Source organism: Molothrus aeneus, chromosome 17 (assembly GCF_037042795.1).
Source record: "Molothrus aeneus isolate 106 chromosome 17, BPBGC_Maene_1.0, whole genome shotgun sequence".
NCBI classification, from domain to species: Eukaryota; Metazoa; Chordata; class Aves; order Passeriformes; family Icteridae; genus Molothrus; species Molothrus aeneus.
Genome location: NC_089662.1, coordinates 14282642 through 14303412, shown reverse-complemented (window position 1 = coordinate 14303412; position 20771 = coordinate 14282642). Strand labels below are relative to the sequence as shown.

The 20771-nt window shown below is 49.7% G+C and overlaps 1 protein-coding gene across 2 annotated transcripts; it reads right to left on the bottom strand.

Annotated features, from left to right (window-relative positions):
- Nucleotides 1-8405: 8405 nt before the first annotated feature.
- Nucleotides 8406-17398, bottom strand: KCNG1 (potassium voltage-gated channel modifier subfamily G member 1). 2 transcript variants are annotated; one of them, XM_066561524.1, is made up of 4 exons: nt 17196-17398; nt 14045-14157; nt 11979-12783; nt 8406-11495 (listed from the first exon to the last, which is right to left on the bottom strand). In XM_066561524.1, exons 3-4 carry the CDS (start codon nt 12735-12737, stop codon nt 10725-10727), a joined length of 1530 nt encoding a protein of 509 aa, XP_066417621.1. In that variant the 5' UTR covers nt 12738-12783; nt 14045-14157; nt 17196-17398; the 3' UTR covers nt 8406-10724. The 2 variants fall into 2 exon arrangements, with proteins under 2 accessions (XP_066417621.1, XP_066417622.1); XM_066561525.1 differs by having other exon boundaries at nt 11979-12780.
- Nucleotides 17399-20771: the final 3373 nt, after the last annotated feature.

Sequence of the window (20771 nt, the reverse complement as noted above, 5' to 3'; positions counted from 1 at the left end):
GCTGGTCTGTAGCACTATCAATCTGTGATAGGGAATTGCCAGGACAGCACTAACGAGACCATGGTGACCAACACCTTTCAGTTCTGTGTAGGAGCCGTGTGTATTTATGGACTGGAACAGTACCAGGGTGTTAAGAACTTCCAGAGCCATCCATCCTCCTTTGTGGGATGGCGAAGCAGTGATTCCCCAGCTTGGATAGAGAAACTGAGGTTAACTGTTAATAAGACATAAGTTTGACCCCGGAAAGTTGGTAAAACAGACAGAAAATGCTTTTATCAGTGCTTAGAAGATTGGAGAGATGGAGAGATAATGAGGAGGTGAGAGAGGGCAAGATTAGGTATTTATCCTCCCTCCTGCAAGGACAGAGACCTGTTTGCTGAGTTTCCTCCCTGTTGCTGTGGCAGTGGCACCTCCCCAGTTGGATTTGCTGGCTGGCATGAAGAGCTCTGCACATCTGGGGAGTGTCTGTACTTAACTGAATGAAAAGAAGGAGAAATAAATAGCTTCTCACCAGAGCTGCCTGAGGCCTCATCACCTCAGCATAGCAATTATCTCCTTATATTAATTAAGGTATGGATTTCTTTACTTTCTGAGGAGAAAAGAAACACCTGTCATGACTAATCTTCACATTGTACCAGGGGGAAAAAAGGAATAGTGCCATTATAATTAGTAGCTGAAAATGTGTATTTTGGTAAAATAAATTTGAGAACAGCCACACTCCCAGCTGCATTATAACATGCCATGGTTCTAGCCTTGTGAATAACAGCAGTGGATTTGTAAACAGAGAGTCAGATCTTGCACTTTAGAGGACAGTGAAAACATGAAAGGCCAGGACTTAAACTTCAGTGTTTGTGGTGTGTGCCCAAGAGTTGTTGGGCTGTGGAGGCACAGCTCAGTCACTGATTGTGACTGGATTCTGGGGTTTCCTCTTTTGGGAATTAGAAACCAGGGGGACTTGTTGAAATGCCTGAGCTGGGTTTACATTTTTGTGTCTTGACTGTGATTTCTCTTCACTGTGATGTCAAGAAGAGACTGGAATGTAAAAGGCAGCAGGAGCAGTGATTCTGTAATTCCTGTGGTGGGTGCTGGGTCACACATCCCTGTGCCCTCACAAAGGCATTCCTTCCAGTCATTCCAAGCAAGGTGAACCCAAGGACGTGGAGAGAAGGGAAAAGCTCTTTGATTCTAAATCTGAGTGTGTAGAAATTGTGTGTGAAGTCTTTTCCCTTGTTCCAGGACAGTTTTGCCCATGTGTTCTCCTGTAAATGCAGTCCTTGGCAGTGCTGGACTCTTTGAAGACAGGCTGAAAAATCAAGGATCATGAAATCATAACTAAGCCCAAACCATTCTTATTATTGCAGGCTTATCTTTTGTTTTGACTTGCTTTAATTCTTCAATTCCAAACACGTAGTGGTGTCTCTGTTCACTGGGAGAAGCTCTCCTTAGAAATTCTAAAGAAGCACTAAAATTTATGATTTGCATTGCTGCCAAGGCCCTGTAGAAAGGCTGGGGAGTGCTGACACTGTGGATGGAGGGGAGCTGCTTTGCCAGGGGGCTCTGAGCGTGGCTGGGCTCTGTTGTCAGGAGGGAGGAGGTCAGGACAAGAGCTTGGCCTTTGCCCTTGATGTCTTGGGGTTGCATTTTCTAATGAAAACTTCACTGTTCAAAGCAAAACTTTGCATTAGGTCCTTAAAACACTCCAAGCATAAGTTTATCCTTTTTTTTAAATGTGAAAGCTTTGAGCTGTCCTTTGTGAAACTACAGCAAGAATAATGTGAGGGTTGTGTGCTAGGTGGCACTGCAAGTTAATAAACCACAGCTCTCCCGAGCTTGAGAGATGCAATTCAAGCTTAGCAAGAGCTGAGGTCCCTTGTACAAATCCATCATTGTGCAGGTCTTTTGAAAAAGACACCAGGGAAATAAAAGAAAATGGAGATGAATATTAAAATGGAGATAGATGGATGAAGATAGCAAAATTTGGAGCAATGTAAACAACAAAAAGCACCCACCAACTGATTTGTGGCATTAACCCTTTGTGGTTTGTGTTGCTCGGTTAAATATAACAGCCCTGCTGCTCTACCTCACTCTGCAGCTTCAACATCTTGGTGGGGAAATAGGTACAGGGCAGGAAAAGAAGCAGAGAAAAGCAGAATAAGGCAAAAGACAGAGAAGAAATGCAGTTTACAAAGTTTTATCCTGCACTCCTCTGGTGCACATCACTTTCCCCCCAGTCTCTGCTCTGTGTGTGTTTGTTGAAATCTTACTCCAGTGAGCAGGTTCCAAGGAACCAATTTAACAAGGAAGTTCTAAAAGTTGTAATAGCTCAAATTCATGGACTGTGGGACCTGGACAAGGCAGTGGGGCCCTGCACCTGCTCTGATGGGAGCACTGACAGAGCTGCACCCTCTGTGCTCCCCTGACAGCAGCAAGGCAGCTGAGACACTGCTCCACCACAGGAAAAGAAAATCACCTCTGTTTGCCCATTCTGCAGGCTTTTAGCCTTGACTGTGCTCGTTTGGTCTTGTCTTTACAATATATTCCATGTGACTGGTTCAGAGCCCACTGAAATGTACCTGCACATGGTGCTGCTTTGCCCTCTTGTTCTTTTCATTGCAAAGTACCTGCAATTTGCTGTTTCCTACTCTTGCTAAGAACAAAAAATAGCTGCCCTCCAAAGTGATGGCTGTCATGTGAACCTTGGCAGAAAAGCAAGCTGCTACAAATTCAGTCTAGTCCTGCTGTGGTACAACTTTTCCAGCCAGAGAAGAGACTATTCCTGGTCTGCATTAGGGATGATTGAAATGAAGGTGTCCACTGGGATCAGGGTACAGCTGACAGGCTGTGACAGAGCTGTGCCCAGCCCAGCCTCTGTCCTGGCCCTGGCACCTTCAGCTGGGTGCTGCTGGCCCTCAGCGTGCCCTGGCCCCCTCAGCTGGGTGCTGCTGTCCCTCAGGGTGCCCTGGCACCCTCAGCTGGGTGCTGCTGTCCCTCAGGGTGCCCTGGCCCCCTCAGCTGGGTGCTGCTGGCCATCAGGGTGCCCTGGCCCCTTGCTGGGTGCTACTGTCCCTCAGGGTGCCCTGGCCCCCTCAGCTGGGTGCTACTGTCCCTCAGGGTGCCCTGGCACCCTCAGCTGGGTGCTGCTGGCCCTCAGCGTGCCCTGGCCCCTTGCTGGGTGCTGCTGGCCATCAGGGTGCCCTGGCACCCTCAGCTGGGTGCTGCTGGCCCTCAGGGTGCCCTGGCCCCTTGCTGGGCTCGCTGGGGAAGGACCAGCACAGGGATGTTCCTGCTGGGAGAGGAAGCTGTGGTTTGGCTCTCAAGGTGTTCCTGCTGTTGCTAGGAGACCAGATCCCTGCTCTGAGGAAAGGTTATCTCCAAATTTAAAATGGCTGCTTAGCAAGTCGTCTGGGAAATGAAGTCTCTTGGGCAAATGGGCATTTACCTGCTCGGGAGCAGGGGAAGGAGTCATGGAACCACAGGATGGTTTGGGTGGGAAAGGGCCTTAAAGCTCATCCCATCCCAACCCACCTTCCACCAGCCCAGGTGCTCCCAGCCCCAGTGTCCAGCCCTGCCCCGGACACTTCAGGGATCCAGGGGCAGCCACAGCTTCTCTGGGCACCTGTGCCAGGGCCTGCCCACCCTCACGTTAATAAAATCTTCCTTATCATTAGCCTGAATCTACCCTTTTTAGTTTAAATCCATTCCCCTTGTCCTATTGCTCCAGGCCCTGCTGAAAAGTTCTCATTTTGTGAAGCACACTTCTAACTTCACCATGTGAGGGTTTGAAATGATCAAAAATCATTAAAGTGTTTAAACTTGCTCTTTTTATATGTATGTCTGTGGACACATATGTATGTGCAGAGCCAGAGGTGTATTCCGCATGGGGGACAGAAATGTTGTGGGCAGAATTTATTGAAATCATTTCCAGGACTTGCATGTTGTCATTTCAAACACCCTTCTCTGCTCTGTTTCACTTTACTGCTGGAGTAGTGGGAGGTAGCAGGTGTGACAGTGACTGGAACTCATTAAAACTCTCTACAGCTGCCTTGTCATCTTCAATTAGATGAGTATCTTTTTTTTTTTAATCACTTGAATTAGATTCTATAATTTCTTTTATAAATAAAACCATAACTTACCAGGCTGCTCTTGCACCAGTGATGGCAGAATTTACATTGCCCATGTGACCTGGAAAATCTTCAGTCACACAAATTGCATTAGCCTTTTGAAAAGTATCACTTGTCATTATTGCAACCAAATAAATGCTGCAGAACTATTTCCAGGAGTTTCCCCCTTGCAGAAGTGATGGTGATGGCATCTTCATCCTCGTTTCCTTGCACCTTGGTGATGGCATCTTCATCCTCCTTCCCCTGCCCGCTCTGGAAAGGAGAGGCCATGGCTGCAGCGCAATGGATCGAATGTTTTCATTTGGATTTTAAAAAGAACTTCCCAAAATACTCCATGCACCCTTTCGGAGTGGGCCGGTGCAGGATGGAGCCTTAGGACAGGAGTTTGCCGGGAGCGGCCCGTAGATGGCAATGTGAGATCCTTGCATAGGGCATGCTCCTGCAAGGATGGGAGCCCGTCCCGGACTCACAGCCCGGGTTTGGGGTGCTTCCCAGCGATTCTTGACTCTTCCAGCAGCGCGGAGCCCCCTCTGGGGCCAGGTGGGCATTTGGGGCACTGTCCCTCTACTAGTGATAAATACAATTATACCCAATACAGAAAACAGCCAGAGCTGCATTTACAGGGAGCACTTGTCCTTTGGCTTTGCCTGTCAGGAACGTGCAAAAATGTAACTGTACCTCATCCCAGCGTCCCAGCATCCCAGAATCCCAGAATCCTAGAATCCCAGAATCCCAGCATCCCAGAATCCCAGCATCCCAGCATCCCAGAATCCCAGCATCCCAGAATCCTAGAATCCCAGAATTCCAGCATCCCAGCATCCTAGAATCCCAGAATCCCAGCATCCCAGAGTCACTGAGGTTGGAAAAGACCTCCATGAGATGCTTTGCAGCCTTAACTTTGCCCACGGATGTTCCCCAGAAATATTCCTCTCCAAAATTAAAGTCACCTGCAATTGTGCTGTTGGGTTGGGTTTGCATGTGGAAAATATTTATTATTGATTCCCACAAATGTGCTTTTCTTTATGAGTGAAAGAAACTGAGTCATCTTTTCCTTGGCTGACCTGGAGCTGCCAGCACTGTGAGAGTTATGGATGATTCCTCTCAGCTGCTTTGTGACATGAGGAGCATCACTAATGAGAATGAGAGCAGCACTCCAATTGATCATTCAGCAATTCTGTGTCAAAACTTCATTTCTCTATAGAATTAACTATAGAAATCTATGCTGGTGCCTCCTTTGTTCCTGAGGTGGGCACCATTAAAATGATATTGTTATCTTTAACAAAAAGATAAACATTATTATCTTGCTGACCACTTCACTTGCATGACTGAGAGCTGTCAAATGAGCTGTAAAGTTTCTTAAAGAATCCCAATCTGCAGATGATGGCTGGGAATTTCTTATATTCCAGGTCAGTCCCTTGAGCAGGCTAATTATTGTGGTTTACAGCCCAGGTTTTCTGGACCCACACTGAATGTAGGAGTTAAATGATGACCCTAATTAAGGATGGCTGCAAAGCTGCTGTCATTAATGAGGGGACCTGACAAAGGAGGTGCTGAGAACTCAGCCTGACAGAGTTACACAGGTTTCTGTGCCCTGCCTGCTTCTGGTGCTCCAGCTCCTGTCACAAGGGCTACAGGGACAATGAATGAATATTTATAAAGTGTAGCAAATATGCTCTAATTACCCTAATTGGCCTGCTGTGGTTCCAGTTACGGCAGAACTTAATTTCTGTTCAAGTGACATTTGCTTCTGGATTAGTTCCTGCAGGCAAAGAAAAAGTAAAAGCCTTGCTGAAGAGGGCAGAAGATCCCCTGATATCCTGATCCTGCAGTTCCTTCCCCATGCTCCTGGCAGGCTCATGGCTAAGAACACTCCTCATCTCGTTAGGGATTTCTAGGGAGCGTTTCAGAGATGTGAGGCACTGGGAAATGACAAAGAAAAACAATGAGCAAAAAGGGAGGGAGGACTAGTTTTATTATTAAAAATTAATAGGCCAAACTCTGAACACCTTCAGGGTGGCAGCACACAAAATTCTCCTTGACTTTACTGGTGGTGTAGAAGTGTATCTTTATTGGTGGTGCATGGTTCTGCAGAGTGACCGACAGAGGAGTCCTGTCCTGAGGGCTCCCACAGAGCTGCTTCCATTCAGGGAACACCTCTGCCATCTAACCTGGCCTTCACCCTCCTTTGGCTCTGCCCATGACCGTGTCAGGAAGGCTGAGATCATCAGGGATGGTTGAGATGCCGCAGAGGGTGTGAGTGGGTAAATCCAGTGGTTTGCAATTTCTGCTGCAGCAAGAGAACTTTGGAGGTGCATTTTTGTTGACGGGGTGACATTCACCTGCTGAAAAGATGAATGACTCTAGTTCCATGCCTTCAGATCTTTTGGGATTCTGTAGGCTGCACTCTCTGCGTCTGGGATACTCCAGATCCACCAGCTCACGGGACTTGGGATCTTTTCCTCCCTGTATTTTGCTACCACTGTCATCTTTTGGATAAATAGATATTAAATCCACTGTCAAATCTTGCATGAGGTAGCCAACAGAACTATTAACATGGAAAAAACGGGCCATGCAGTATTGTACCAACTCCTGGTAGTAAGTGGTGAGTAGTGACTGTGGAAATGGTGACACCTGTGACACCCCAGCCAGAGTCAGCTGCTCAGGGCAGGGGTCGATGGCACCGACTGGTGTGAGCAGGGATTGATGTCATGGTCTTCAAAGTCACATTTGACACTTCTTTTATTTGTTTCATTTCTAATTATTCTAATTCAAATTCCAGTTATTAAACAGTCAATTCACTCTAGAATTCAATTCACTTAGATTAGTCAACTCACTTAGAATCATCTACTTCAGTTTTCAGCCTGTTGCAAACCCCAAAGAGGGATGTGAAATTTTGCAGCAAACAATGTTGCTTTGCACCAGGCTGAACCCCCAGTGAAATCCTTCCCACACGAGTCAGGGATGTGTGGAGCACACCAGGTTTCCTTCCAGACGTGCCTCTGACCATGTGGGAACCCGTGACTCAGCCCTGCAGGAGGTTTTTGTTTAATTAGACATTGCTAAAGCCTCTGACTGTGGAGCTCTGGGGTTCTGGATTACACTGGGAACATTGGGAAGGGTCACATGGCGACGAGCTCTGAATATTCCCTACAGAGAACTTTGGAGGACCTTGACCTGCAGTGAATGTGAGCACAATGAGAATGGCTTCAGCTCCTTCAGCACCTTCCTTTCAGCACCTTCTCTGCTGTGCTCTTAGAGCAGCCACGTGGCTCTGCCTTCATTCCTGTGCTGCACCCACCAAGGGGCTTGTGTTGGTTTTGAGGCAGGAGGAGGCTGGAAAGGGAAGGATTTCGGGGAAAGTAATTTAATGTGCCACCTTACCTGGAAATTCTGCTTTCAACAGGCACTTTTCTTTCTCGGTTTTTATGGATCCTTTTTGTTCTCTTCTGAATTTGACAGATTCTTTGTTAAAATATTTTAAAGTTCTGTCCCAAAGAGCTGTGACTGTGATTCTTGGAACAACATGCACGGAAGAGGTGTCCCTGTACAATCTCATACCTGGGTTTTCCTGCAGGGGGATAATTTCCTTTGCTGCTGCTTTCTGGCCCTGCTCAGAGCCCAGCTGTGCCCCAGCCCCACTCCCTGTGCCACCCTCCACCCCTCTGTCCCTGAAGGAGCCTGGGGACAGGCAGGACAGCCCATCACTTCATTAATCCAAGGAGCGCAGCTCCTGCTGTGGGATTCCAGCAGGCCAGACCCCCAGAGCAGGAATCAGAGCAGGAATCAGAGCAACGCCAGCCCCTGCTGCTGCTGCTGCTGCTGCTGCAGACAGACTCTGCCCTGCTGACTTCATCAAAGCACCCGATGTGCCTGCATTGGAGCTGTGCTGGCGGCTGCACATGCTGGGAAAAGCCAAACAGGAGTGACAGCCCTCAGCTGTGTCCCAGGAACAGCCAGCTCTGAGCCAAGCCATCATTTCCATGGATTTGACTAAAAACCCAGACAACAGAGGGCAGAGAGGCATCATCTCTGAGACCCCCAGGAAAGCAGCACTGGGGCTGTGCTCTGGGGCCTCTCAGCTGGATTTATTTAGCACAAGGACCACAGCAAGAGTTCCCCCTGTAAAACACACCAGGAGGGTCACAGCCACTCAGTCACACACGCTGAGCTGGTCACAGGCACCTGCTCCACACAGGGTGGCACATCCCCAACAGCTTCCCCGGCACAGCCTGCAACGGGCAAGGTGCTTTCACAGCTCTGCTCAACCAACACCCAACTCCAGGGTGATGTTTTTATTTTATTTTTATTGGACAAGGGCTTTAGAATCAAGCTCTGGTTGTGGGATAAAAAAAAAATTAAGTGATACATGAAATAAATGAGCACTAATGTAAAGACAGTGAGAAAATGGATGGCCCTACAGCATTTATTAGCTAGCAGAACATGGAAATGAGCTTAGGTTTTATTTGGTAAATCTTGATTTCTCCCTATATTCACGTACAGCTCCTTATTTATGGCTCAGCCTGTCAAACACATTCTTAGATAAGCAACTGTTGCTCACAGGACTAATCTAATTACCAGTTCTTTTTATAACGAACGCTGACACAAAGGTAGAAGATGCATAGCACTTGTGCTGGAGCCAATGCTCCAGATGATCAAACAGTTCTGAAATTTCAAAAAAATGGGGAGAGGAATTTTTTGTCACGATGTTCCTGTTTTTTGTCCAACTCTAATTAAAGATGAAGAACAAGAGTGAAAAGCTGGTTCATTTGCAGCTTTGGCACAGAGTTAATTGCCAAGAGTTTAGACTGGGTATTTTAGCACTCTGCAGTAATGTTCCATAGGCACATTTCCCTACCACAGGCTGGAGAATGCTAGAGCCCTAATTATTTGTAAAGTGCATTTTAAAAGTTTTGGAATTTTCCTTCAGGAACAAACATATCAGAACAGCTTCAAATTTTGTATGTATTTTAAAGACATTTGAACAGAAAATCAGCGTGCTGTAGGTTTGGCCAAACGGCACAGACCGAGAAACTGATTTTACTTTTTTTGGAAGGACAATGTTGTGTCCTTGGCCTTCATTTAAACCATAAACCAATATGCATTCTGACGTTTCTTGCAACCTGCTCCAGAAATGCCAATAAGAAATAGTATTTCTGAAAATTAAGACAAAGAAGCACTGGTCAGTGTGATGGGGACTTCTAAATTCCCCAAGTTCTTAACTGCCTGTAAGTAATTTCACTGAAAAAGAGTGGGAATTGGTGAAACTCTTTAAATCAGCTTTTCTTTACCTCTAAGCACACATGAAATCAAACAAGTGGATTTAATTATTTTTTAAGTTCTGGAGTTTTTCTCCTGAGCTGTTCTGCAGGTCAGGGTCAGTCCCTCTCAAATAAAGGGGGTCTGTCATGAACATGCACAGAACCTGTGCCAAACCTGTGTCCCTGTGCTACGGACAGAGCCTGGACCAAGATGAACAATACCTGGTTGTGCTTTAGGCTGTTCATTGCTTTTCCTGTCCTGTTTAAAACCTTCCCCATTACCAGCAGGGGGGTACTGATGGCAGAGCTGAAGTGAATCCTGTGCTGAGCCCCTCCTGACAGAGGACAGGGAGGCACAGAGCTCTCTGCGCTCCCCTCCACAACTCAAATCAGATTTTCTGCTTCCCTCACTGGCAGCTTCCCACGGGCACAGAGCTCCTGCTCCTGCCACACAAGTGACAGCTCGTGGGAAGGGTGGCCCCAGTTTGCCCAGCAGCGCTGGGGTCCCTGGAGGCTGCCCTCTCCCAGTTCCCCGGCAGAGCTGAGGGAGGGTGAAGCTGGGAACAGATGGTGGGAAAGGCTGGCATCTCCTCATGCATATTTCACTGGGTTTGCAGCTAGTCACCTCTTATAATAACATTAAGTGCTACAAAACTCCAAGGCTTTGTTCCTTGGATTGTTGCATTCGATGGCATCGGATCAATGCTGTAACATCAATTAAATTTTGAAGCTGGTGAGCTCTGAGTATTTACATCTTTAGCAAGGTTAGGCTATAAGCAGCTCGATTCCTCTGTTCTGCTGTGGTTAGGGCTGACTTGCAAAGAAAGAGCTGGTTCTGTGCTGAGTGACGAATCTTACGTGACGTTTTTTAAAAGCACAATGGGACAAACATCTGTGGTTATTTCCATTACCCTCTAAGGCGTGTTACTGGGAGACAATTCAGCCATTAATTCTGATCTATTTACATTATTTATATACAAGAGGAACGAAAAAAGTGGTAGCCTGTTTAATGATTATGTACATTGTGATTCGGTTGGAAAAATGTGTATTACAAATGGCAAAACAGCCTGTCAAGTGCATAATTATATGTTGCTCTTTTTTTTGTTGTTGCCAGAGAAGTTTTAATTCCTTAAATCCCACTGCATGATCTCAGTGAAAGTTCTGCCCTATACATTATATGGGGGGAAGGAACAGCATAATAACAGACCTCTTTAACCACATCAGGCCCCGGCTAGAGCCCCTTCTCTTCATTTTAATTTGAGGATTACCTTTGTAAGGTGCTTCCAGAGCGAATCAAAAGGTGGAATCTGATACAAGGACAGCAAGAGAAACAGGAACGTAAATTTCACTCATTGTCCCTAGTCTCGGAAGAGAGAGTGGTGAACAAAACCTCGCTGCCTTGTGACTCATTGCTCATCTGCGACTTGGCTTTCAGTAAGAACTGTGCTCTCCTGTACATGATCCTCTCCTGCTCCTGCTTCAGCTCCAGGTAGGAGCGCGAGAAGGTGTGGAAGATGGAGGTGACCGGGAAGGCCATGAGGAGGATGCCGCTGAGGATGCTGCTCAGGGCCACCACCTGCCCAGGGATGCTCCTGGGCACCATGTCCCCGTAGCCCACGGTGGTCATGGTGATGACGGCCCACCAGTAGCAGGCGGGGATGCTGGTGAACTCCTGCGAGTCGGCCATCTCGTTCTCGATGACGTAGAGCAGGGGCGCGAAGAGCGCGATGGCCACGCACAGGAAGAGCAGCAGCAGCCCGAACTCGCGCGTGCAGCGCCGCGCCGTCAGCCCCAGCGTCTGCAGCCCCAGCGAGTGCCGCGCCAGCCGCATCACGTACAGGATGCGCAGCGCCCGCAGGATCCGCAGCACCAGCCCCACCTTGTCCAGGTAGATGTTGCCCGAGCTGGGCTTCTTGGAGCCCTCGGAGCCCGTGTCCACCAGCAGGGTGATGTAGTAGGGCAGGATGGCGATTATGTCTATCAGCGTCAGCGGCCTCCGCAGGAACGCGAACTTGCTCCTGGCCTGGATGAATCGGAGCAGGAACTCCAGGGAGAACCATGCCACACACACGGACTCCACAATGAAAATATTGTAGCACATCTGGGAACACTCACCCTGCGGGAAAGAGGAGGAGATTGTAATCGGCTCTGGGTAATAACTGTTTTAGTCGGTGCGGTGACAGGAGGAGAGGCTTCTGTGTTGGTTTTTTTAAACCCAAAATATTAAAGGAATTGAAGCTGTTGCTATGGGGAAACACGTCGGCAGCTTGGAACATGCTAAATGCAAAACTTAGAAAGGCTCTGCTTATTCCACAGAAGATACTGCTCGGGAATTTCAGGCTTTCTAAGTAGCAAATACAAAGTCTAACAAGGTAATATACAGAAGAGTGCTAAGAGAATTTCCTTTGGACATAAAACTGGATGTGGTTAATTCTCTTACAACTAATTGAAGAGTCATGTAACATTTTAAATATTCTTCACAATATTTCCCCCCTCTAAAGACAGCTGCAAAATCCCCATTGAAGTCAATAACCTCAGACCTTGTACTTGCTCTGCTCTTCCCAGCACATATCACTTGGCATCCTGAAAGGTAACTTACCTTTTCCTCCTCCTCCCTCAGGTCAGGCATGGTGCTGATGGATAAGTTCACTGCTGTAATAGTTACAAACAAAACAGACAAACACGCAAACACCTTTCCAGGAAGGCCAGACTGGGGCCTTTCCACCATGTCTTGCAACTTTTTCATGCACAAACTAATTTTTGTCTCCTCTACTGTTTCACCTGTTGTTTCATTTTCTAGGAGGTCATCCTCCCGTTCACTAATCTCTGTGAGCTCCTCCATTTTTTGCAGGTATCTCCTTTTACAACACCAGTCCAAGTTGTCTTCCTCAATGCCCCAGTAGAGCAGCTCCTCCTGGAAGGACAGCGCGCACATCTCCCGCAGGAGCCGGAGTTTGCCGACCCGCAGGAAGGTCAGGATCGTCCTGAACGCCCCCGGGTTGCGGTCGAAGAAGAACTCGTTGCACGTCACATCATAATCGTCACAGATGTTCAGAATGTCGTCAAAATTAGTGCAGAACTTGAGCTGTCCCAGACGTGTGAGGGGGAACTCGTCGAGCGTGGTCCAGGGGAGCAGGTACTTGATGCCGCCCACGTTGATGATGATGTGACGCTTGCGGTCGTCGGGGTGGAAGCCTTTGAGGAGATCCTCCTGAGGGTGGATTAGCCTGGCTCTTTGGTAAAACACTCCCTTGAGGGTTTCAGATTCTGGAAAGAACGTGTGGTTGAAGGAAGCATCTGAAGTACAGCTCAGGGCACTATAGTCATAGTCGGAGTTCTCTCCAGGCATAAGAGTCATCTTGGAAGACAACTTTGCATCCCTTCGCTGCTCCCGCAAGTGTCTTCTGGAACAGAAAACAGACATGGGGGTGAGGAAGTGGCAGGCTGCTTTCAGGTTTTGGACAAGTGTGGCGCTTGGAGCCCAAAAGCATTTCTGGATGATGAGAGCAATTGGAAAGGAAACAGCAGTGGCTGAGCGTGGTCAGGCCTTTCTGGGCAGGCTGGGTCTGTCCAGCTGGGCAGCACTGACCCCATGCCAGGGGCTGTGCCTGGTTCAGGAGCTCTGCCTGGCATGTTCACCACACAGGAGGCTTCTCCTGTCCCAGATACAGCGGCCTCAGTTCACAGCAGGTAAAGATGGAGACCAGGAATAATTCCTTCAGGTGGCAGGATGTTCCTGGTTCAGAGTGGAGGTATAAAAATGATGACAGTATCACGTTAGTGACACTAATCTGTGAGCACACAGAATTCAAGTGTGTTTTGTAGAAAATTTAGTTGTATAATTTTTTAAAGTATTACTCATAAAACTTTTGAGTATTTTAGCACCCATGAAATATATAGAAAGGATCAAAAGTCAATTATGTTGTAATTCAGTGAATACACACTTCTAAAAACCAATTAGTACAAAACTAATTTCTAAAAGGCCATCTGGAAACAACCTGGGGGAAAAAAGCTCACTTGCATTGGTGATCACATAAACATTTGTACAGAGTTTATACACAATTAATGACATGGCAACTCTCTTTTTATGGCCTCATTTACAAAAGATTGCACAGAAAGACAGGATTTCCATACAGAGCTTGGAATGTTTCAGTTATCACTGACACCCTACATGCAGTAATAGGGCTTTGTCCTTGCAGTACACTGAGCCAAGCTGCCTTTACCTCTGATTGTAAGAGCCCAAACATTTCTAATGACAGCTTGGAAAATCCTGTTCAAATTCAGCTCATGCAACACTGGCGTAAAGTCCAGGGAGTGAAGAGAACAGAATTCAACTGTGTATCAAGCACAGGAGCTGGAAATGTTCAAACCTCTGGCCTCCCTAAGTCACTGCCCTTCAGGAGTCAGCCTGGAATCTGCTCCTGCACAGGAGGCTGTGCAGCCCTGCCCCAAGACCTTTTATCTGCACACTCCCCCTCAGCTGAGTGCACGAGGCCCAGAGTTTCACTGCATAAGAGTATTTATTTATTAAGGAGATTGTACAATAGAGAGACATTAAATATGCACCGGTATTTTGGCTTTCTGGCCTCGGGTTCACAGGAAAGGAATAAATATTCCAGTTGATTGGCTTCAGTAGAGTTTTGTTCTTGTCCTGGCTGCACTTACCTCCCCTTGGATGGGCACCCCAGGGACACAACCCCTGCTAGGGCCACTTGCTGAGCCACAGAACCTCCTTTTCAGAAGCTGGGTTTATAAACCACACCAGGAGTGGCACATACCTATTAAAGAAGAAAAACCCATGATTACACAACAGCAAAGGACTCAAAGCACAGCTGCACATCAGTTTGAGCGCTCTCCTTGCTGCAAGGGCACTTACAGTGCTTCAATTAAAAACTCTCTCAGTCCTGCTCCTGAACTTCCCGGGGGTTTGGGCTGAGCAGAGCAGCTCTGTGCACACTCACAGGCCAGCTTTGGGTGGAGAGCTATTTCCTGACTCCTCACTCATCCAGAATCACCCAATGGTTTGGGTTGGAAGGGACCTTAAAGCTCATCCTGTCCCACCCCTGCCATGGATCAGCAGAAGAAGTGCAAGCCATGGTTTGATATGGAAACCATGGATATTTGTGTAGGGCTTCATCTCCCAGACCAACTGGTGTTTTATTTAAAAATGCCTTTTCCCTTCTGCCTCAGCCATGTCTAAAGCAGGGCTGGTCCAAACAGAATGAAGATTATGACTGATATAAGATATGGATAAGTGGGAGCTGTTAACCACTTTCCCTTCTGTAATACCAGATGATGTTGGTTAGCAACAACTTATCCTCTGAATCTCAGCCAGGAAAAATGAGGAGGCAGCTCATCCCTGTCACTGGTTTGATCTCCTAGCATATCCACAGTTGACACAATGGGAAGAAACGGAGAGAGGGAAATGTAAATGTTCTGCGTGTGTCAGACACACGCTGTAACCCTGAGGGAGCAACTGTGAAAGAGCAGAGCAAAGAAAAAGGGATTTCTTTCTTCACTGCCAGCTCCTCGACCTGTGTGAGACAACAAATTGGACAAATGAATCCCCTGTGTGCCACACTGAGTGGCTGCACTTAGGAAGGGCTGCTCCTTGCTTTGCCATAACCAGAGCTGGCAAGCCTACAAATCCCACGTAGGATCTGCTGCTCCACATGGGTTATTTTCATGTTCTCTGCCTCAGATACACGCAGCATCATATCTACAGGGGAAGAGTAGGAGGAGATAAAGGACAATAATAAACGTGGCCTGACTTGAAGGAAGGGAGAAAGGAGAAAAAATAAACCAATGCACTTCTCTGTGTGTTTCTTCTTTTCCTTCTGAGGGTGCCTCGACTGAATGATGGTCAGCATTGCTTTAGGAGGAGAGGGATCTAATTGATGGAAGGACTCCTTGCTGTTGAGCTTAAAGCCCAAGCAGGCTGCTTTGTTCCTCCATTGCAGCCTGATGACACTGGGGACAGCAGGCAGGAAATGCCTCCAGGAGCACACGGCAATGTAAGGTCACACAAACACATCAGCCCAGAGCCCCAGCCTTCCCAGCAGCTACACGAGGTGAACTTTAGGGCTCTCTGTGACAGTGAAATCCTCTGCTCTGCTCTGCTCTGCTCTGCTAAGTCAGGCCCAGTGTAAAAGCCCTCCTGGCCTGAGCTCTGAGCAGCATTCTGCCCTTGGAGTGCCTGGGAGCCAGGCAAGCCCAGCTCAGCCTCCTGGCTGCCCTGCTGGCAGTGTGCTCTCCTCTTGGGCAAATCCCTTCTCTCTGAGCACCACTGCCCTCATGTTCTGTAAACTTACTGGGGCAAGAACTGTCCCTTCCTGCCTTATCCACCCTGGGAATTGCTCTGGCTTTCAGAACCTGCAGTAACACAGAATAACTGGCCTAGGGCAGGAGCTCTGGGTGCCTCCAAGGGGTGGATCATGCATGGCAAGTAAGAGAGGACGCGTTTTCAAAAATCTGTCCTGCACAAGATGATATCCATTATGTCTGGTGAAGAAATCAAATTAGAAATCCGTGCTGCCCTTACTTGCAGCCAAAATTCAGGAAGGATGCCAGACTCCGAGGCAATGGGAAAAGAATTATTAAAGATGCCCTTCTGAGAGAAGGAAATAGAACTCATGAGAAACATGACAAAATTCCACTGCAAGTGTTGTTCCCCCCCCAGTGTCCGCTGCAGTATTTTGAATTCTGCAGTGCATCTCTGATGTAATCAGAGCTCCTGCAAGGAGTCCTGCTCCTGCTCCACGGCACAGACAATCCAAAGTTGTGCCTGGATGATAACAAGCCTGCAAACAAGATGCAGAACTCCCCCCATGTCTCTTCTATCAATTCCAGTGCCTGCAGCTCATCTCTGTTTCTTTTTACCATTTGTAAATTAAGTTTAAAAAGACATTAAAAAAAAGTTTCAGATTTCAGTGCAGGTTGAATATGAATATAGTGAATTTTTGGAAAGAATTCCATAAGGAACAATGCAATGATCCCATCTCCTTTAGTCTTTCCTTAGTTAAGCAGGCAGCATTTCCAAGCAGTGCCACACTCAGCTCTCTCCTGGCACAGGATTTCTGTGCTGTGCCTCACTGCCAGGCACCTCCTGCCACACTCCTGCAGCTCTTTACAGCCTGAGAACAGACCTCAAACTTCAACTCTGCTAGCTAAACTGGACTTCCACCCAAATCAAAGTAAAACTTAGAAAGGTCAATGTATAACATGAAATAAAACTCTCCTGAAAAGCAGATAAGCTGAAAAAAATATTGTCTGTCTTGCTCTCCTTGAGCTGGACAGTTGTGGCACCTTATGACAACCTACAAAGAGAATTATGTCAAATATGCTACTCACTGTTCGGTTTAATAAAGCTGAGCCTTCTACTACTGATAATAATCAAAGTGAAATAACTTTGCAGATAACTTATACCCCCAGGAGAATGTTCTGAAATACATCAGGATTAATAACTGCAGTTACTCTCCTGCTGTGAAACATTTATATAAACAAATTTTAGCAAGTCACATTCATAGCAATCTCTAAAACATAATTTTAAAAAGTAAAGGATTTGACATTTACTTGTACAGATAAATATTTTGCTACCGAAATTAAGATACGTAGTCATGGAAGAGTTCTTTCATGCTCGTCCTGTCCTCGACCCCTCCCCAAGTCTTTCCCAATGAAAAAAAATCTACCGGAAAGACATTGCCTGTCAAGAACAGTTCGCTTGATGTGCCTGTCAGTCACCAACGAGCAGAAGTCAGTAAATGCACCAACATAAAAGACACCCCTTAATGATTTAGAAATGAAAGCTATAAAGGACCTTCAGCTCAGGCAAGGCGGCAGCAGCGGGACCCGCGAGCCTCCATGGTGCGCTGAGAGCCCCCGGCGCCGGCGGGGATCGGAGCCGCAGCAGCAGCGAGCGGCGGGATGAGCCCGGAGCGCCGTCAGCCTCCTCCGCGCCGGGGCCGGGCCAGGGCACGAGCGAGCCGAGCGGAGCCGGGGAGCAGCCGAGCCCCTCCCGCTGCGGGCGGCCCGGCTCCGGCGGGGGATGCCGGCCGCTCGCCGCCTTCCATCCCTGCGGACGGACACAACCTGTTGCTGCAGCCGAGGGGCCCCGCCCGCTCCGGGGGCCCGGCGGCTCCGGCCACCCCCGGCCGGGCGCTGCCCCCGCGGCTCCCGCGGGGCCGGGCAAGTTGCCCGAACTCGCCTGCGAGTTGCCCGGGAGGCGGCGGCGGCGGCGGCGAGCGCGGAGCCCGGGCTGGCTCGGAGCGGCCGCTACCGCGCTGCGCCCCCGCCGGGGCCGCGGGCGGGACGGGAGCGCTCCGGGCGAGCCCCGGCCCCGCGCATGGTGCGGCACCGGCACCGGCACCGGCACCGGAACGGCCCCCGGGCAGCCCTGCCCGCACCGCCCGCGCCGGACGAGCAGCAGCGGCGGCGGCAGCGGCAGGAGGAGGAGGAGGAGCTCCCGGAGCCGAGGAGGAGCGCAGCGGGCCGGGGCCGCCCGCAGCCCTGCCCCGTGCCCAGGGGGCATCCCGGGCTGCCCGCAGCTCCCGCAGCTCCCGCAGCCCTGCCCCGTGCCCAGGGGGCATCCCGGGCTATCCCGTCCTTCCGCAGCCCTGCCCCGCACACAGGGGGCATCCCGGGCTATCCCGTCCTTCCGCAGCCCTGCCCCGCACACAGGGGGCATCCCGGGCTGCCCGCAGCTCCCGCAGCCCTGCCCCGTGCCCAGGGGGCATCCCGGGCTGCCCGCAGCTCCCGCAGCTCCCGCAGCCCTGCCCCGTGCCCAGGGGGCATCCCGGGCTGCCCGCAGATCCCGCAGCTCTGCCCCGTGCCCAGGGGGCATCCCGGGCTGCCCGCAGCTCCCGCAGCCCTGCCCCGTGCCCAGGGGGCATCCCGGGCTGCCCGCAGATCCCGCTGCTCTGCCCCTGCCGTGCGCACCGGGCGGTCGCTGCTTGCAGAAGTGGGATTAGGAGTAAAAGCACAAATCCCATCCCGTCTGTGTCCCCGATGTGCGCAGAGGCTCCAGCAGAGCCAAGCCCGTGCTTTGTTCCCGGGGCGCCCTCGCAGCTCAATCAGACCCTGGGTCGCTGTCACAGACTTGGAGAATATTGCCTCGCTCTACTTTTTAACGGCATTTGTTTGACATCTGGGGGGAAGTTACTCCGTGCGGATGCAATCTCCACTTGAAAGCACGAGTTGAATCTCGGAGCCAGGGTTAAGGAGCCAGCAGCAGCTCAAGCTCTGTCACAGACCCGAGTGAACGCTCCCATCCCGTGCGCTGCTGTCGCCCCGTGCGTGCAGAGACCACCACCCCTCCGGGCTCTGATCTCCCTTCCCTGCCCAGACACCGCTCCCGGAGGGAATTTCTCGCAGGTGATGTCCCGCAGCTCCGTGCGGGATGGGGACAGACACCTCAAAGGGACAGGGGCCGTCTGTTCCTGTGGGCATCGTGCCCTTCACCCGGAGCACTGCGGGGTCTCCGTTCAAGCCAAGTCCTTTGTTGCTATGGTAGTACAAATGAAAAATCTATACGATGGTAATTTTAGCCAAACACCTCTTTTCTCCCCCTAAAGTAGACGGGACTGTGGCTCAGGATTGTGTGGGCACGCAGTCGTGCTGATTTTCCTCAGCCGGAGCTGTTGAGCAGCAGTTGTGCTCAGGGCTGGCAGCTCGGGCTGCTCTCCCCTGATATTGCACAGGATGCTTGTTTGACTTTGGAAAGGTTTCTGAGCAGGCTCCCAGCCTTTAGCAGGGAGGAGATTGGTGTCACTGGCCACACTGATAGACAGGTACGAGAGTTTTGGCTTTTGTACAAGAGTCTGGAATATCTTGCTAACAAAAGCCTGTATTTTAAAAGGCTTTGCTGTCAGAGAGGAAGGACATACTAAGTAGGGTCTCCCAGGGAGCAATCTGGGACCAGTTCTGGTCAGTGTTTGCTGTAATAACTTGGGTGACAAGATGGAGGGCATTTCTAGAAGATGTGCAGTGATTCCAGCACGGAGTGCCAGGCTGAGATTTCAAAGGACCCCGAGGTACTGCAGAGCATGTCTGAACTCAACACAGTGAAGCTGTAGGGGAGAAAACGATGTGGTGTGCCACAAAGGAGGAATATCACCCGTGAAATGAGCACTGTGAGGGGCACACGCGGCAGAGGAGACTCAGGCTGGAGCCTTGGCCCGGGCAGTGCTGCGGAGCAGCCGCTCCTGCAGCGCTCAGAGCGGGAGCAGCGGCCCGGAGACATCAGAGCGCGGCATTCCCGATCCTGCAGCGCTCAGAGCGGGAGCAGCGGCCCGGAGACATCAGAGCGCGGCATTCCCGATCCTGCAGCGCTGGCCGGGCCCGGCTGGGGCGCTCCAGGCGTGTCACTCACCCTGCCAGGGAGATGTGGGCAAAGCAGAGAGGAGAACAGCAGCCACAGCAGCGAGAGGCTCGGAAATGCAGGCTGTGTGCAAGGCTGGAATTCATTATTTGAGCCGGAAAAGAAAACACAATGTAAGGACTCAGCAACTGTCTTCGAATGTATAAACACATTTGCAAAGATGACAGTAAACACTTGTCCTCTGACCACAAGTGATGGGACAGAAAGCAATTTGCTGAAGTGCAATTAGGGAGATTACTTTAGATATCAGGGGAAAAAAAAAACAAACAAACCAGACAAAACGATTGCCCTGTGAGTAGATGGAGAGTAGCTGGAATCTCAGGAGGCTGTAAATCTGCTCAGTGGAGATTTAAAGAAAAGATTGGGTAAAGAGCTCTCAGGACTGGCTGTGACCATGCCTGGGGCAAGGGAGATTTCCAGCAACCTTCACTTGCCAGCTCTGATTTCTGTGAGTTCTGGCTGCCCATGGAGTTACAGCAATCCTAAAGGAGGAGGCACAAAAGGACAACTCACTGCCCCCCCATATGATTAATGCAGAGTCTTTCTGCTATCCAGTAAATCATCCCTGACTGTGCTGTTTGGATCAGGATCCCATTTCCATCTGCAGACAGACAGAGTGGAACTCTCCACTGCAAGTAAGCAGTTCTCAAGTCCAGTTTGGAGCAGTAATGACTGAAAATGGTCATTACCATGGTCAGTGTTGATATGAATGCCCTGCAAACCTGCTTGGCACCCACTGCAGGACTCCCCCTCCTCTGGACCCTGGCTTGGCAGGTTCAGGTGAGGCCAAGGACTTTGTGGACACCACTGGGAGGAGTGGCTGTGAGGTCACTGACTGGGGCCAATATTAAATCTTCCCTGCTCAGGCCTGCCTCACCCCATCCTTCATGAGCACAGAATTCCTGGGGAACCAGAGGTGGTCCCTGCCCCTGAGGGTGACCAGGAGTGCCCCAGCAGTTTTTCTGCAGTGATCAGCTGTTCATGGAGGACTGGCCAAGGATCCCCAGAGTCAATCAA

What these genes read in the sequence shown, in the direction of transcription:
- KCNG1 (XM_066561524.1), bottom strand. Translation starts at nt 12,737, where the DNA reads ATGACTCTTATGCCTGGAGAGAACTCCGACTATGACTATAGTGCCCTG. An exon ending in TGAGGGAGGAGGAGGAAAAG is followed by an intron (nt 11,496 to 11,978) that starts GTAAGTTACCTT and finishes TCTTTCCCGCAG; the next exon opens with GGTGAGTGTTCCCAGATGTG.